Raw genomic sequence first — 17,238 nt, 5'->3', positions numbered from 1 at the left:
CATTGAATACCTGCGAATAGAGATGGTTGCTCAACTGGGTGTACTTCATACATGATTATTTTCCTATTTAATATTTAAGTTTCAAATATTGCTTAATGTTAAAAAAAGCAGATCGCAATAAAATACATATATGAGTTAAAAAAATAAAAATAAAGTACAAATTGCTGAATAACGGCAATTCTTAGAGCTTTTTGTATTTTATGTTTATGTTGGCTTCATAACGACGTGAGTAGGTCAAGGAGCCACGGAAAATAACGCAAATTTTTTTATAGAGTTAAACTTAAAGTTTAACCCTTTGCTTTTTGAAAGGTAATTATTGTTTTTGGGTATTTTTCTATTTATATTGCCTCACTGGATTTTTACATATGGTTTTCCGGGAGGTTTCGTATAGAGTATCTGAATATATGCAGTTTTTGAACATATCTCCCGTTTTTGTATGCAAGTAAAGAATCTTTTTATGCATAATTCCACCATGACATCGCGTAAGTGGGAAATAACTATAACTAGAATATCAATCCAGAATTTTAAAAATTATTTTGAATAGACGTATGTAATTGTTAATTAAACAAATAATTTTATTTTTTTACAGAGCAAATACAACTCTAATAACAAATGTCCTCGAAATAGTTCAATACTGGATGATGCGCAATGCATAGCTTTGGCTGAAATATATAAATTAAATGCTTGCCTTTGGAATGAGGAGGAAATCGCTTATAGGTTCAGAAATAGACGCCGAGAGGCTTTAAGCGCTGTTTTTAATGCATTTAACACAAAAACTGGTCTGAAACTGTCACAACAGGATTTGGAAAAAGAAATTATACTGTTACGAAAAATCTGCTCAAATGAAAAGAAACTAAAAATAGCATGCAAAAAAAAATAATTCCATTCATAAACCCACCTACCCATTTTACGATCATATAGCATTCCTCGAAGTCGACGTTGCGCCCTTTGAATGCTCCCAATGTGGGAAATTGCTTCCTGGGTTAGGTCAGCTCAAAGTACATTTTGCAAAACACGATGGCTCGATGCCCTTCAAATGTAATGTCTGTGGCCATGGTTTTCATTTAAGTAATAATTTGACGGTACATCTGAGAAGACACGTACAGGACTACCAGTACAATTGTGAAGTGTGCAACAAGCCGTGCGCAACAACCACAGAAATTAAAATCCATATGCGTACACACACAGGCGAAAGGCCCTTTGTTTGTTCTATTTGTGGCGAGAAAGCTTTGACGTCATCGCACCTTTTATTGCACATGCACCGGCACCACGAAAAACGACATCGTCACAAATGTAAATTTTGTCCAAAAATGTTCTATGAAACGACAAGGTTACGCGAACACATGGCCGTTCATAAGAATAAGCGAGATGAAATTTGTAGAGTGTGTAACAAGGGCTTTAAAAATCTTAAGCAATTGCGACAGCATCAGCTGATTCACAACGCGGAAAAGAAATATACATGCAAATTTTGTGGAAAACGTTTTGCGCAAAGTTCGGGCCTTTGTGGTCATATGAAAACTCACGGTACATTACCCCAGAAAGTGCTACATGCTGATTAGGATAAATTAAACTAAGTTTCTATTAAAATAAGTTTATAAGTGTAACTTCGCATCATTAACTTAATTAAAATAAAACCCGACTTCTGGATTAAACATGTGTTTTACAAGGGCTTATGTCATGGCCAGCTAGCAATTCTAAGATTCGGAGCATTGTCTGTGATCATAGCTTCAAGGCAACGCTTCCATCCTCTCTTAATTTTTTCGTAATAAGAATGAAAGGTAGAATCAATTCCAATATGGTCGGTTCTACGTTTATCGGATTGACACGGAGTACCATCTCCGACCAACGACCACCACTATAGCAGCCTTTTTTCGCCATGGGAGCATGGCCTACGAGCAAGTCTGCTCCGCATACTCCTAATACATAAAATAAAGCATCGTGCCGTGGACATGTAGTGTTTGGCGCAGAAATATACATATGTAACTCTTTAAGCTGCAACAACTGGTACCGCCTAAAAGCATGCTCGGATGTGCGGCACAACAGAAAGGAGCGCTAGCTGTGTTACATAGTGTCGCAACAACTCACTACAAACGCGTCGCTCTGCATAAGCTCCCACCCAACCATTGACCAGTGGATCAACTCCCAGCACGCAACCCAGGACATTCACTCAGCACAAATGGTTCTGCAGCGTTAGCACCAATCTGGTGAGGCCCAATACAACATTTTTAAGGTGCATTCAATAATTGGTACAACCATCGTGCGTGGAGTGCTGCAACCTGCGGCTTACTCACAACACCCACCGCCAACCGCAGCATACACCGAAACCGATGCACAGGCCGGTGATAACACCAGCGGTTGCACCATTTGGTCCACAACCAGCACTGTTACCACACGCGTAACAATCACCAGGCTAAAACCGGTCATACTATTGCAGTTCAATTGCAACGGTCTTCAAGGTAAGATCGATGAGATAGTCTGTTTTATGAGGAGTAATAAAATTTCAGACTCGGCCGTCCAGGAGATTGAACACCACTGGGGCTCGAAGCGTCTGAATTAGGATGACTTTACTTTTCTTGGAAGAGATCGGCGCGGGAGGCGACATCGCCTTATATTGTATAACGCGGCTCAGTACCGACCTCTCGCGTCAAACCACATGCCCTTAGTAATCGCGTTAGACCAGCCTAAAGCTTTTTCTTACTCGAGAACCGTACATAAGCACCCGGGAAGGCCAATGGGCACAGTTTTACAGAATATACCGACCGCAAATTCAACACTTTTACACTGCAATCATTTGCGCGCATAACTGACCAAAACTTCCGCGGGATCATCAACACAGCAGCCGGCAGGATGGCTAAAATCCGCCCAGGGACTCGTAGACGTGCAAGAGCAAATCCAACTGGCTAAAGGCTCAGTTATGCATACTTTGCACTGCACTTCAGTAGAAGTCAAAAATCAACAGACTTTTACATATGTAATGCTGTGCGTTGAGTAATCTCTTACACGCAAAGCTCATTTAAAAGATTTCTTATGTGACAACTCTCATGCAATGCCAAGTATGCATAACTGAGCCTTAATCCTGGGGTTTCCTGCATCAGCGATGTCAACATGGCAATTATCATCTCCGGACTTGCAATCAACCCTGCGGAGCAAGCAAACTGTGGACGACAGTTAAGATTCTTTCCCATCGGACGAAACGTAAAGACAGCGGTTGCCCTTACATTTGGCAATACCGTAACGTTGGATCCGCAGACGTTCGCGCACTTCAGCCGGCAATTCATTGCATGATCAGAGAGAGACAAAGCCCGCCGTAGTGAGCTACACAAAGCTCGAAAGCTCCGACCGAGACACAACAAAGTCCTTTGCAACGAAAGAGGCATATGCCACCGTCAACAACGCCAAAGCGGAAGGCACAGGTGAAATTTCCACGCAGATGCTGAATAAGCTAGGGAATGCGGTAGTTGAGTAAATCACCTCCGCATTCAACTTGTCACTGTCCACCGGCTCCGTGAATTATGGCCGCGTGTATTAAGACCGCGGTCAAAAAATGAAATTAGGCCGCCAAACAAATAAGAAGGCGGCCTTAATTCACGCGGTAAAAATTCCATCCCTCATAGATCACTTTTCTACGTAGGCGGCCTTCGGCCGCGCTTAGGCATTATAACACTCACTAAGTGGAATTCTCCTTTCTGTGTTGCCGAAGAAGAGGAGCTCACACCTTTTGTAGAACACGTTTCTGCGTAGGCGGCCTTCGGCCGCGCTTAGGGATTATTACCCTCACTAAGTAGGATTCTCCTTTCTGTGTTGCCGAACAAGAGGGGCGCGGAACATCTTTTGCGGATAACACCTTTCTTTATTTTGTGGATTGATTTGTCGACCAAATGAAAAATAAAATTTATTTGTGATTTTATGCGGATAACTTAATTCTGCCAATCAAAAACGATCAAAAAATCAAATTAGGCCGCACGAACATAATTCATTTTGCCAAGTGAAATTAGGCAGCGATCAAAAAATAAAATTAGGCCGCGCGGGCATAATTCATTTTGACAAGTGAAATTAGGCCGCGCGAAAATAATTCATGAAGTTAGGACGCGATCAAAAAATGAAATTAGGCCACCAAACAAATAAGAAGGCGGCCTTAATTCACGCGGTCACAATTCCATCCCCCTGTCCATCCTGTCTCAAGATGTGGCTAATGGGTAGTATCACTCCCCTTCTTAAGCCAGGAAGAATCGGACGCTGGAGACTCATACACATTTATCTCCCTCCTAGTAGGAGACTCCGAATAAACCCCCGATTCAACTGAATTCTCCCCGCTTATTTTCTAGGGTGTGGAGATTCCTTTGAAGAAGAATTTTAAATATCTAGGACTCAGATAGGAAGCTTACGTGAAAAGCTAATATAGACGACAGAGTTAAGAAAATGCAAGGTGTGTATGAAGCATAACAGCTACATATGTGTGTTGTTTCTATATTTATAGGCACTCCCACATCAAGACCATAGTGCGCGTTATCGCATCCTTCAAGAGCTGACCCTGTTTCCACAGAACACTATGGATCTAGACCCGGAGGGTGTCGATTCTAACCTCTCCCCCTATTCCAGGGTGTCATGCGTCACCGTGCCCATTGGATGGTTTGCAGTCAGAGGTTTTTCGACTTTATCCTAACGGCACATCCGGGATACATGTCCGCCTCCGGAAGTAACGGTACCTCAGCACGGGGCTCTGCTGTGGCCTACCGCTAGTTCCTCTTACCTATTTATTCGATCGCCGAACGGATTCGGCTCAGTAGGCGACCAACGAACCAGAAATATGAATTTAAATCAATGCACGCCAAACACTTTCCTGGGAAATGAAATATATTCGGCTTTTCACATGTACCCAATCGCCTTCTTACAGCGCAACCTAATATTACCGGCGTGTGTTTTTCTACGCACGCACACAAGTTTTTCTCATTTGATTAACCGAAATCAATTTGCGTGCGTGATTTATCAGAGTTGCATTTCCGTAAAATTTACAGAAGTTTGTTGAGCGAAATTTGAATTCATAGTCGCGCCAAAATGTCAATTGAGCACAAACGTCAAATCGAAATGTCACGCAATACAAATCTTGGAATTTGAGTTAGCTTTTTACGCACGCCGTTCAATTTCGGTTGGTCCCATACAAGTTGTATGTGCATGAGAAATTTTTGACAATAAACTACCGGCGTGCGTGAATTTGCCTGTTACACGTATACAATCCGAACGTCAACAGAAAGAGTAGAAGAGCAAAAAATTTTATTTAGTTGCATGCAAACATTAGACGTAGCAGGTTGATGTTGCATTATTGTTGAATAAAATAGGCACACTGAGTAATTTATGTAATTATGTGAATTATGTCAATTTTATATTTTTTTTAATACCAGACTAGTCTTTAATTAAAACATAAAATATGTTTTGTTATTTACCTTTTGGTTTGATTGTTATTTTAAATTGTTCTTAAATGTCAAGCTTTACCTAATTTTTAAATAAATATATATTTATTTAATTTGCACTTGAAATAAACGAATTTTTCTTTTAATATTCAGAGTGCTCGAAGCACGTTAGCTTTTTTGCTCAGAAATCCACATTTAAATTATCCCCAAAGAAATTAAAGTACATACAAAATTTTAACAACTTTTTTCTTTCTTGGGGTCGTTAACCTTCTTTCAATGTTTTATGTTTCTATGTTGTTTAGCTCTAAAAATATCGCCCAATAAAATAACACCAAAAAAAAAAACAGACCGAAGTTTTTATAATAAGTAATACAACACATATGTACATTTTTTTTGTGCATTACCACCAACACATTCTCATTTTTGTGTAACATAACTAATAGGATTCTCATTTTAAGATTTTCTCTTTTCGGCTAGCATTGATTTAAATATATAAATAAATAAGTAATATCAGTCTCGAAGTTGTCTAAACGGCTCTCAGAACAGTATGTTGCGTCTGGAGTCAGCAGCTCTAAACGCCTGGTGGGTAGCGAGCAACCAGCATCTGGGTTTCCAGCGGAGCCTGCACGGGCAATACATCTGTCGTGTCAAACGTAGACTTTCCAGGAAGCTTTAAAAATGCCGCCGAGGCCACTTGACTTGGCAGTGGAAATATAGAGCAATACACAATCTGTTTCTGGTAAAGGGTCGGTACTTAGCCGTGAACGAGGGAATTCGGAAACTGGCTTCTAATGTCGGAATTAGAGGGGGGCGATGATACCATCGTCAAGACGTTCGAAGAAACTGCTCCAGAAGTAATGGACGGAGTCGAACTTCCGTAAGCTGTGGATGAAGGTTCTACAGATAAACCTTCAACACTCTAACGCTGCTTCGCAGCTCTGTTCCTTCACCCCAGCGATAAAGGGGCGGATCTAATTTTTGTCCAGAAGGCCTGGGTTGTAAATAACAGTGTTTGCGGACTCAACTTGACGCTTACCACTTAGTGTCGAACCCAGTGGCAGATAAGATAAGAGCATGTACTATATTAATCAAGAAATGTAAAACTCCAGCAACGAAAGGCACCTAAACCTAGCCGACGGCAAAAAAATACGCCTCAACCTATTTGACGGCGAAGAAAGACACGTAAACTTATTTTCGCGTAAACTATGTTTCGGGTGTAATAGTGTGTACATTCCCCAAAGAATTTTTTTGTGAATAATGCTGAAGAGACAGTCATTGGCAAGGTATAGATCTATGTTTACGCATCTTTCTTCACCGTCAACTAGTAGGTTTGCGCGTTTTTTTTCGCCGAAATTTCTTATACGCGCCTTTTTCTGTCAATGCGTCCTTTTTTGCCGTTAAAGCAATGGCGCGCCTTTATTCGTATCTAGTGACGACATATCTTATGATTTACTCGCACAGTTCAGCGATGAAGACGCGGCCAGCATCTCTGTGGAAAGCAAATCCATGAAACTATGGCTGGTCTCGACCTACATAGCCTACGATCGCAAAGACCAAAGATGAAGTTTCCCATCGTTATCGGGACCGATGCAAAGGGGCATCACGCGGTATGATGGGTATACTGAAATCAACCAAAGAAGTGAGTTTTTACTTGATTTTATATTATATAATAAAGCTATCTGTAATATTGGTAATATACACACTTTTATTACCTCAAACAGGAAGGGAAGCCGATTTGTTGACCAACTTAGAGACTGGACACTCTGGAGTTCTAGGAGGCTTCGATTTCATCCCGGATTGTACGGGTTACTGCACAAACGATACGGCTCCTAAGAGATTCTTCTCTGTCAACTTTCCCTCAAGGGATTAGTGGGCCGTGCGGGACCTCTGGAGGAGGGGTGCGCTGAACTTCTTTACGGATGGGGGTGCCATTGATCACTTGCGGTACATTCTTGGATGGATCCTTATGTCAGCTCAGCGAGCACTGGGCGAATACCACAACATGCGAGATTGCAAGGTCCTTTTGGCCGAGGGTGGACCGGGGGCAGTCGAGGGCACTCCTCACACTCACAAAGCCACAGCCCTTACTTCTGGTGGGGGTTTTAACAGACCACTGTCCTTTCGGTATTCACGCAATAACCGTACCCCTTCTGTCGCAGTTGCCTGGAAATGGACGAGGTAGAATCACCTCAACACTACCTTCTTAGGTGCCCAGCGTTTGCGAGGCTAAGGTTGAAGTACTTTGGCTCTCACTTTCTAAATAGCCCCGAGGAGCTCTGGGGCATTAAGAACAGCCGTATTCGTAAATACATAATCGGCTCGGAGCATTTTAACGTTAAAGTTTGGGGGGCCGTTCCAAATTGTGTTATCACAAAAGGGCAATCTTACATTGTCTAAGTGAGCTCCGGTTACACGGGGCTGTCACCTTACCTAACCTAACCTAAATAACTTCTTCTTCTTTATTGGCGCTGTAACCGCCTACTCGATTTTGGCCGAGTCCAAAACAGCACGCCAGTCATTTCTATTCTGTGCTAACTGACGCCAATTGGAAATGCCAAGTGAAGCCAAGTCCTTCACCACCTGGTCTTCTTCTGTTACCATCATCGCGGGCCACGTTGAATATTTTCAGAGCAGGAGCGTTTCTGTCGATTCGAACGACATGGTCAAGCCAGCGGAGCCGCTGAATTTTAATTCGCTGCACTATGTCTATATCGTTGTAAAGCTCATACAGCTCATCGTTAAATCGTCTGCGATATTCACCATCACCAACGCGTGAAGGTCCGCAAATGTTTCCAAAATCTTTCTCTCGAAAACTCCAAGAGCCGCCTCATCAGATGCTTTCATTGTCCATGCCTCCGCGCCATACACCAGCACAGACATGATGAGTGACTTGTAGAGTGTGGTTTTCGTACGTCGAGAGAGGACTTTACTTCTCAATTGCCTACTCAGCCCAAAGTAGCACTTGTTGGCAAGAGTGATTCTCCGTTGGATTTCAAGGCTGATATTATTATTGGTGTTAGTGCTGGTTGTCAAATAAACGAAGTCGTCTACTTTTTTAAACTTGTAACTGTCAACAGTGACGTGGGTGCCAAGACGCCTATGCTCTGACTGTTTATGTGATGACAGGAGATACTTCGTTTTGCCCTCGTTCACCACCAGACCCATTCGCTTTGCTTCTCTATACAATGCCGAGAAGGCAGAACAGACGTAGCCCTTATTTTTACCGATAATATCGATGTCGTCGGCATACGCCAGCAATTGTATGCGGGTCTTTTTCAAGATTTGGCGTATTGTGAATACCTGATCTATGGTGGATTTGCAGGCTTAAAGCCATACTGGTAAGGTCCAATCAGTTCGTTCACATGGGGTTTAGTCTTTCACACAATACACTCGATAAGACCTTATAACCTATGCTTAGAAGGCTGATTCCGCGGTAGTTGGCGCGAATGGTGGGGTCGCCTTCCTTGTGAATTGGGCAGAGTAAACTTAAATTCCAGTCGTCGGGCATGCGTTCATCTGACCATATTCTGCATACGAGCTGATGCATGCATCAGCTCCTCACCGCCGTTCTTGAATAGCTCGGCTGGCAGGCCGTCAGCTCCAGCAGCTTTGTTGTTTTTCAGCCGCGTAATCGCTATTCGTACCTCGTCTTAGTCAGGCGGTGGGACAGCTACTCCATCATCATCGACTGGGGACTCGGGTTCGTCTTCTTCATTACTCTCAGCGCTGCCACCATTCAGTAGGTTGTAAGTGTTCTCTCCATAGCTTAAGTATATTCTGGACATTGGTCACTAGGTCGCCATTGTTGTTCTTACAGGAGTTCGACCCGATCTGGAAACCTTCCGTAAGTCGCCTAACCCTCTGGGCGTTCTTCCTGTCGGCCAGCATTTCCAGCTCTTCGCACTCATTTCGGCCTCTCTCTTCTTATTGCGGCAAATACGTCTCGCTTCCTTCTTCAGTTCCCTATAACGGTCCCACATGGCTCGCGTTGCGCCTGATCGCAGCGTGGCCCAATAGGCGGCGTCTTTTTTCACTGCGGCTTCCTGACATTCTTCATCGTACCAGTTGTTCTTTCGGGCTCGCTGAAATCCAACTACTTCCACATTTTTTGCTGCACAGAGGCGGGTGCGTATCTTGGCTAGAACAAGATAGTGGTCCGAGTCGATGTTTGGCCCTAGGAGTGTACGTACGTCTAAAAAGCTTGAAGCATGCCTTCCGTCTATCATAACATGATCGATTTGGTTTCTCGTTTTTCGATCTGGAGACAGCCATGTAGCTTGGTGGATGTTCTTACGCTGGAACCTAAAACTACATATTACCATGTTTCGGGCTCCGGCGAAGTCGATCAGCCTCAGTCCGTTATCGGACGTTTCCGACAGTGTCGCCAAAGATCCCTTCCTTGCCCACCTTAGCATTAAAATCGCCAAGCACGATTTTGACATCGTGTCAGGGGCAGCGCCCATATGTACGTTCCAAGCTTTCATAGGAAGAGATCCTTGGACGCCTCACTCTTCTCTTCCGGCGGGGCATGGGCGCAGATGAGCGAGATGTTGAAGAATCTAGCTTTGATGCGGATTGTGGCTAGACGTTCGTCCACCGGGGTGAACGCCAATACTCGGCGACGGAGTCTCTCTCCTACCACGAATCCAACACCGAATTTGCGCTCCTTTACGTGACAACTGTAGTAGACGTCGCAGGGCTTCACACTTATTTTTCCTTGCCCCGTCCATCGCATTTCTTGGATGGCGATGATGTCAGCCTTTGTCTTCCCGAGGACATCAACCAGCCGGGCAGAGGCACCTTCCCCATTAAGGGTCCGGATATTCCAGGCGCATACCCTTAAATCATAGTCCTTTATACGTTTGCCGTGGTCGTCATCAAAAAAAGGGCGTCGCATCCGAGGCTGTATGTTCTTTTTCATTGGGCGGGGTTTTAACGTGGCGGGACCCAAACTCAGCGCATCCGAAGTTTTACGCCTTCTCACTTTAGCTCGCTCCCAAACGGGTGTTTGGCTGCTACCCAGAGGATATGTGGATATAAATATCCGGATGTTGTGAGCTGCGATTTGAACCGTACCCACAAGAATCGCTTCTGGTCTCTACCCAGTGCACGGACTTTACCACTTTATTGGTAGATCTACCAACTTTTTAGCAGTATTTTATTTTCTACCATTTTTACCAACAAAGGCTTAAAATCTACCAATATTTTTCGGAAAGAAAGCAAAAAGATTTAAATGAACGCAGTGTATACATATTTTGCCATCGAATACACATAAAATAAATATGAAAAGTTAACTCTGACCATGGCCAATTTAAAAGTGAAATTGCATCTCTATCAGCTGTTTATGGAAATATTTTTCGTTTGCAATACTTTGTGTAGCAGACTGCCAAATGAATTGGTTGCAAACTTCAAGCATTTCAAAACTAATTTTTATCAAACAATTTTGTGGTGCAGAGTAATTGTTTTTTTTTTAATGTAGAATAAAGGCATCCGTGTTCGAATCAAATTCGAATCGAAATTTCTTATTGGATTACGGCATTTGGTGGCGAGTTTGCTTTTTCAGCTTAAAATATATTTAAGACAAACGGCTGTCATTTTATTTTATTCGAATCGAAACGTGTTTCATTCCATCACGGATGCCACGATTCGGGCTCATTTTTACGTTTTTTCTTGAATGTTTTATTGGCGTAAAATTAGGGTTGCCAGATTTTTTATGCGCGAAATCAGTACATTAGACTTTTTCATGCTAAAAAAATCATTACTTTTCAGTACATTTTTATTCAAAGCAAAATTATGAAAGTAAGTAACAGAAAATAATTTATATATTTTGGTATATAAATAAAATATAGTTCATAAAAAATAAAAGTGTTATTCATTTTAAAATGAGTGCACACATCATTATACACAGGAGCAAAAAAAATTATTTTATATTTGTGACATTTTGAATAGCAATAACACTGTACGGCAAAATCAACTTTTTTTCTGGGTATTGCACCAAACCAATTTTTTTAAGAGATTGAGTCATAGGTAAAAAAGTAATTTCTCCGTTTTTCGAAGTTAACCTCCGAATTCGAGATATGGGCCTTCGAAGTTCGAAATTAGACCTTTGGTAAACAGTTATTTTTAATTACTGTATGTAAACTACTAAAAAAAGTAAAAACATAGTCGTGGTACGCCTTTTTCTCTTATTTCAACGATATATAACTTTTTCTATGTTACAGGTGCTATAAAGGGGGGTTCGAAAAATTAAAAACCTTATATTTCAAACAAGTTTAAACTGACTTAAACTTAAAAAATGTATATCGTCGTAAACGTGATTAAACCCTTTCTTCTGATATGCAATTTGTATACTTCGTATGTATAAATCTGAGAAAAAACATTTAAAAGGAAAAAATACCTTTTTTTATAAAAAAAAATAATTTAAACAAAAACGCAATACGGGTTCACTATTAGTTCATAAAATATAAAAATGTTATTCATTTTAACATGCTACACTACACATCATCGTACACAGAAGCCAATAAATTATTTTATATTTATGACATTTTTGAATAGCAATAATGAGATCATTCCCATTTTCAGTGTTTAAATAGTCAAAGAATTCTATACATTTCATTTTAAAATTACTTTTAATTTGAAGTTCACTTTCAAAAATTTTAATTAGAAGCCGGTTTTTCTCTTTGCGCCAGGAAACAAACTTTATTCTTAAGATCCTCTCATACTGTAAAAAAGTACCAATCTATATTTCCTCATGGCTTAAATAATTTTTAACTACGCAAAAACTGTGAAAGACTAAGAATTCGCTAAAAAGAGTATCTAACTCTATGTCTTGTATGCAAAACTCTTTTACAGAGTCAGTAAATTGAGAAAAAAGGAGTTGTAAGGTATAGGCAAAAGCCATTCGAATATTGCAATTTATTGTTATTAAACTGAAAGTTATTTTCGAGATAACTAATAACACTCGACAAAAATGTAAGCCTTCTTTTTAAATAATTTAAGCTCCATCATATTATCGCAACTGGTACCTAACGACCCGGCGATATGCCCATAAAACGATTAATCTTTTTGTTGTATTAATTTCTTGGGCATATCAAACATTATCTAAAACATGTCAACTATAGTTAAATTTTATTATTCTTATTTTTTACAGTACAGTTTAAGGAAGTTCCAACGTTATGTAAAAACCTTAAGAAAATACTAAAGTATTTTGTTTGAATAGAAAATTCAGTACAAATCAGTACAAATTTTGAAAAATCAGGACATTAGCGTACTGATTGAAGAAATGAATAAAATCAGTACAAGAGTTGAAAAATCAGTACTGTACTGATAAAATCAGTACGTCTGGCAACCGTACGTAAATACGTTTTTTGTTTTATTATAAAAAATACAATTTATTCCAAGGTGAATTCATATAAGGTGATACCAGAAGTTCAAAAACAAAACGGTCACTAACAAATTTTACGCGGAATTACAATAATAATTTCAACAAATACATCATTTTGAAAATAAGAATCACCAAGGCGAAAATCCAGCTGCTCTGATAACACTACCTTACCTGAATTCGCCTTCTTTTATTCTATATGAGTAAAAACTATCTAATATTGTTTCTTTTAAAAAAATCTACCAACTTCTACCAATTTTTGTATGTAAAATCTACCACTTTTAATTTTTTTGAAGTCCGTGCACTGTCTCTAACTCAGGGCCGGCGAACCTTTATACATACACGTGCCATTATTTTCAAAGAAATATTCAATTTAGAATTGGCGTACCAAAAATAAATCATGAAACATTAGTTGACTCTTAAATAATAAAGTATTAAAAAAAGGATCAGTCCAGCGCCTTTGTCTTGACCTGCGGGCTGTGCCGGAGCCTCAGCCGCTAAACTTAAACGTAGAATACGTGATAATATTAAGAGCGAACTCAGGTTGTAACTGCACATTCTTTTTGATTTTATTTGATTGAATGTTAAACGCATTTCAAGTGCTACCCATCTTTTATTGATTTTTGTAACTTATTAAATAAATTGAGTTTAACTTTTTAAACAGGTGGCAGCCCTTTTTAGTATTCTGTTTGTTCAAGCTAAATATTTCCTAATAATCTTTCGTTTGTCGCACATATTTTAAGATTTCATACAGTAATTTATGTATAATTTAAATAAATTCGACTTTTTAAACAGATGACAAGACTGTAAAAATATTGTCAAACTAAACCCTTGTTATACATTTTCTGTTTGACACCCAAATATACATATTTAAATTATCTAATTTTCTTAATTCATGATGCATTTAAATTGTAAAACGGGTGGCAAATCTGCTACATGGGTTTTGGGGATAAAGTTTCTTCAAAGCCATTTTAATTAATACTTATTCTGAAGTAGTTTTTTTAACTTATTGCACACATCTAACTTAACTTTGTGAACATTTGGCAAACTTCTCAAAATTATTTTCAAACTAAAACGTCTGACGCCCGTATTGTGATTCATATTTAAATCATCTGATTTCTTAATTCAAGTTGCGTTTAAATTTCAAAACAGGTGGCTGCATGTAATTTCGAAATAAAATATCTGTAAAGCAGTTGATAAGTATGCTTATTAAAGGAATTTATTTAACCTATGACATAGGTTGAATTTAAATTTGTAAACAGGTGGCAAGCTTCTTCAGAATATTTTTTAACTGAAACTTTCTTAATTTCTTAAATTGGTGACAATCCTGCTACATCTGTTTTGGGGATGAAGCTTCTTCAAAGCTATTTTGATTCACATCTGCATTAAGTAAGTCAGTTTTTTTGGCTATTGCAGACATTGAATTAAACTTTGTAAACAGGTGGCAACCTTACTGAAAATACTTTGAAACCACATCCTCTTTCGTGTGGCACCCATATCGGGATCCATATTTAAATTTTATAAACTTGATTTTTTAAACGAGTAGCAATGCTCCTCCATGCAGTTTAGAAATTAAGATATTTGAATGCCATTTCTAGGTTATACATATTTCCCCGGAGCTGCGCCATCTGTAACTCAAAAGCCATAATACACACACAGCTGTCTGCAAGATGATGACGAAGTGATTTTGTATGGAAAGTCATTTATGCCCATATATTTGAATAAAATAAACATAATTTGAAGATATCAACCAATACTTCCCATATACCAAACGAAAAGAAAACATTCGAGCGCTTTTCGAGCAATTTGGTAATAAAAAAAAGTTGCAAATTTGTTCTACAATTTTTTGCCTTAAAATGCTCAATATTTGTTAAATTTATATAAGATTTGTACACGATAATATTTCAATTGCCCCAAAGGACCTATATCCCGAAAATGAAAGTTATATCTGCAAGTCATAAACTGCTGGAGCACTTTAAAAGCTCAAAATTTAACCCAAAACAAGCCAATATTTACCGTTGTTTCTACGACAGAAACCGGATTGCTTACTTACAAAACTTAATCTATCGATAGGTTTGGAATTTTATCTTTGAAACGCTGCACTTTTCTTTGAAATCGTTTCATTAGTTGTCTTGCAATAAGCGTTTTCATGAAGCTCTAAAAATTACAACTACAATATTTGAGCATAGCCTTCATATCGAAACGTAACACGTATTCTACGTAAAAAAAAAAACGTTTTAAGCGTCTCTTAAATGTCTCGGTGTGCCTTGTGTGCAAACACCAGCTTCTGCAGACAGCTAAACATTTGTCTAGAGTTGAATTCCAAGATTCCAAAACTTTAGTATAAGCATTTTGGCTCATATTGGCCGATGGTCTTTCTAATTCGATTGATTCTAACTATTTCCTTGTTTCGACTAAGGTTTAGTCCATATTGAATTACACTGGAACTCAATCAGCTGCATTTCAAAATCTTCGATTTCCAACCAATCAAATTTAAACAAGTTCAGTTTATAAAGTGAAGTCACATCAGGAAACATAATAAATTTGAGTTTAGAAAACGTCGATGGAAATTCCGATGAGAGAATTTATTACCAAAGAAAACTCTTCAGAGACTCTTGATCCGGCTAATCCAGATCTGATTTTAGATTTGTTAAGTTTAGCAAACGTTTGTAATTTTTGGAACTGTCAATATTAAATTGCTAAAAAAGCTGATACTAAATTTAAAGTCGACTTTATTTTGGCTATGAATATGCCTCAATATCTTTACCAATAACTTTCAGTTTAGCCTAAAAAGCCCGAATGAGATCTATGCATCAAAATTATAACAGTTTTACTAGAGCCTTGAAGTTGTACGTTCACATCATTGAAATATTCATTTATTTAATGCCAGCGAAGATATGAGGTTCAATATTTTTTAGAACTACGCCCATTATATTACCAAGGGAGGCGAAGCCATACTTTGCGCACAAAGCTTATTGATGAACAGGGAGCGGATTTTATGGATATTGCCCTTTTTCTGCTTAAGAGAGAGAATGTCCACGATTAAGCTTTCCCTGATTCCATATATACACATTTGATGTTGCCTTTTTTTAAGATATTTGCCTTTTTTGGCCTATTGTATATTTAAAAAAGTTCCATATTTAAACTGGGCGCCACTTGTATGAACTCAAGTCGAGCGCACGTTCAGTACATTCAAGGCTGTGTTAAAGCCTGTTCTGTTACAAAAAAATCAAGTTGATAATGAATAAAATCGATTTATAAATAACTAGCCGGTCACGGATGGCGAGTCTTCGCCACGCGCTGAATGTATGCATATGTATGTATGTACATTTACGTATTTGGAGAAAGAAATCATATGTCATCATGTACTTCGTTTATTATATACATACAAAATCTTAAAATATCTCGCCTTTCCTTTATACTATGTATAGAAGATAGTAATTTTAAATAGGTGACAACCCTACTCAAGAAACTTAAAGTTTTTGTACATACGAAGGCTATGCACTTTCAATTGGTATCTCATTTTTTATCCAACGGACGGTGAAGATCTTATAGTTTTTAAACAGGTGGCAACCCTACTAAGAAAAATAATACATTATTACACATCCAGAGGCTAAGTCTTTTCATTTGACAGTGACGGTACAGAACTGATGCCTACGCTTATTACGATTGAATCTAGTAATTTTATTAACAGGTGGCAACGCTATTAAAAAAAAATATTTGTGCTTTTCTAGAGGCCAATCCCTTTCATTTGACACCTCATCTTTTGTAATCCAACGAACGGTGCGGATCTTATAGTTTTTTGGACAGGTGGCAACCCTATTAAGTCAAAAAAGATCCCTCTCCAGTCGATACAGAGCACATTAGAGAAAATCTCGTCGAAATCGGTTCAGTAGTTTTCGAGATTACCGCGTACAAAGAATCTCTACTTTCCTTTATACTATGTATGGAAGAAGATGGAAGATTTAATAATGGTCATATGATAATGCGCAAAGATTTTTTGTATGAACAATGAGCAGGAAATAATGTTAAGTTGCCCACACTCACCGAGGAGTACGTATGCCGTGTCTGTTTGACGTAGCAACATATAAAATTTACTGTTGATAGACAGAGAGAGAAGCACGCGTAACCGTCGCACAGTGCCGCGACTCCATACAAATGATGGACAAAAATAGAAGGAGTGGTCAGAATTGGCTGAAACTTCACACCTAGAAGTATTATGCCCCTCTAATTTCAAAAATTAAATCGGTTTTTCTGTACCGGTTACTCATTTCGAGAAAACCGAGTTTTTCTTGCATTTTTATATGAAAATAGTCATTGTGGACATGTGTTGATATAAGTGGAAGGAGGCATCAGAATGGGCTGAAACTTTACACCTAAAAGGACTATGTCACGGCAATTTAAGAAAAAAAAAACGTTTTTCAGCATCTGTTACCATTTAATTAAAAA

At 38.9% G+C, this 17,238-nt stretch overlaps 1 protein-coding gene across 1 annotated transcript in view; it reads left to right on the top strand.

The window, feature by feature from the left end:
* The first annotated feature begins 567 nt into the window (after positions 1-567).
* The window catches only part of LOC118749010 (zinc finger protein 239-like), a 22,801-nt gene continuing 6,130 nt past the window's right edge, over positions 568-17,238 (top strand). Inside the window, exon 1 of the mRNA XM_036483792.1 lies at positions 568-1,160. Coding sequence (XP_036339685.1) covers positions 1,026-1,160 — 135 coding nt within the window. The 5' untranslated portion in view covers positions 568-1,025. The remainder of the gene's footprint in view (positions 1,161-17,238) is intronic.

The sequence above is a fragment of the Rhagoletis pomonella genome, unplaced genomic scaffold (genome assembly GCF_013731165.1).
Source record: "Rhagoletis pomonella isolate Grant_MI unplaced genomic scaffold, Rhpom_1.0 Rhpom_scaffold_00013, whole genome shotgun sequence".
NCBI lineage: Eukaryota > Metazoa > Arthropoda > Insecta > Diptera > Tephritidae > Rhagoletis > Rhagoletis pomonella.
Note: the sequence above shows the minus strand (reverse complement) of the source record. Positions and strands in the feature narration are given on the sequence as shown.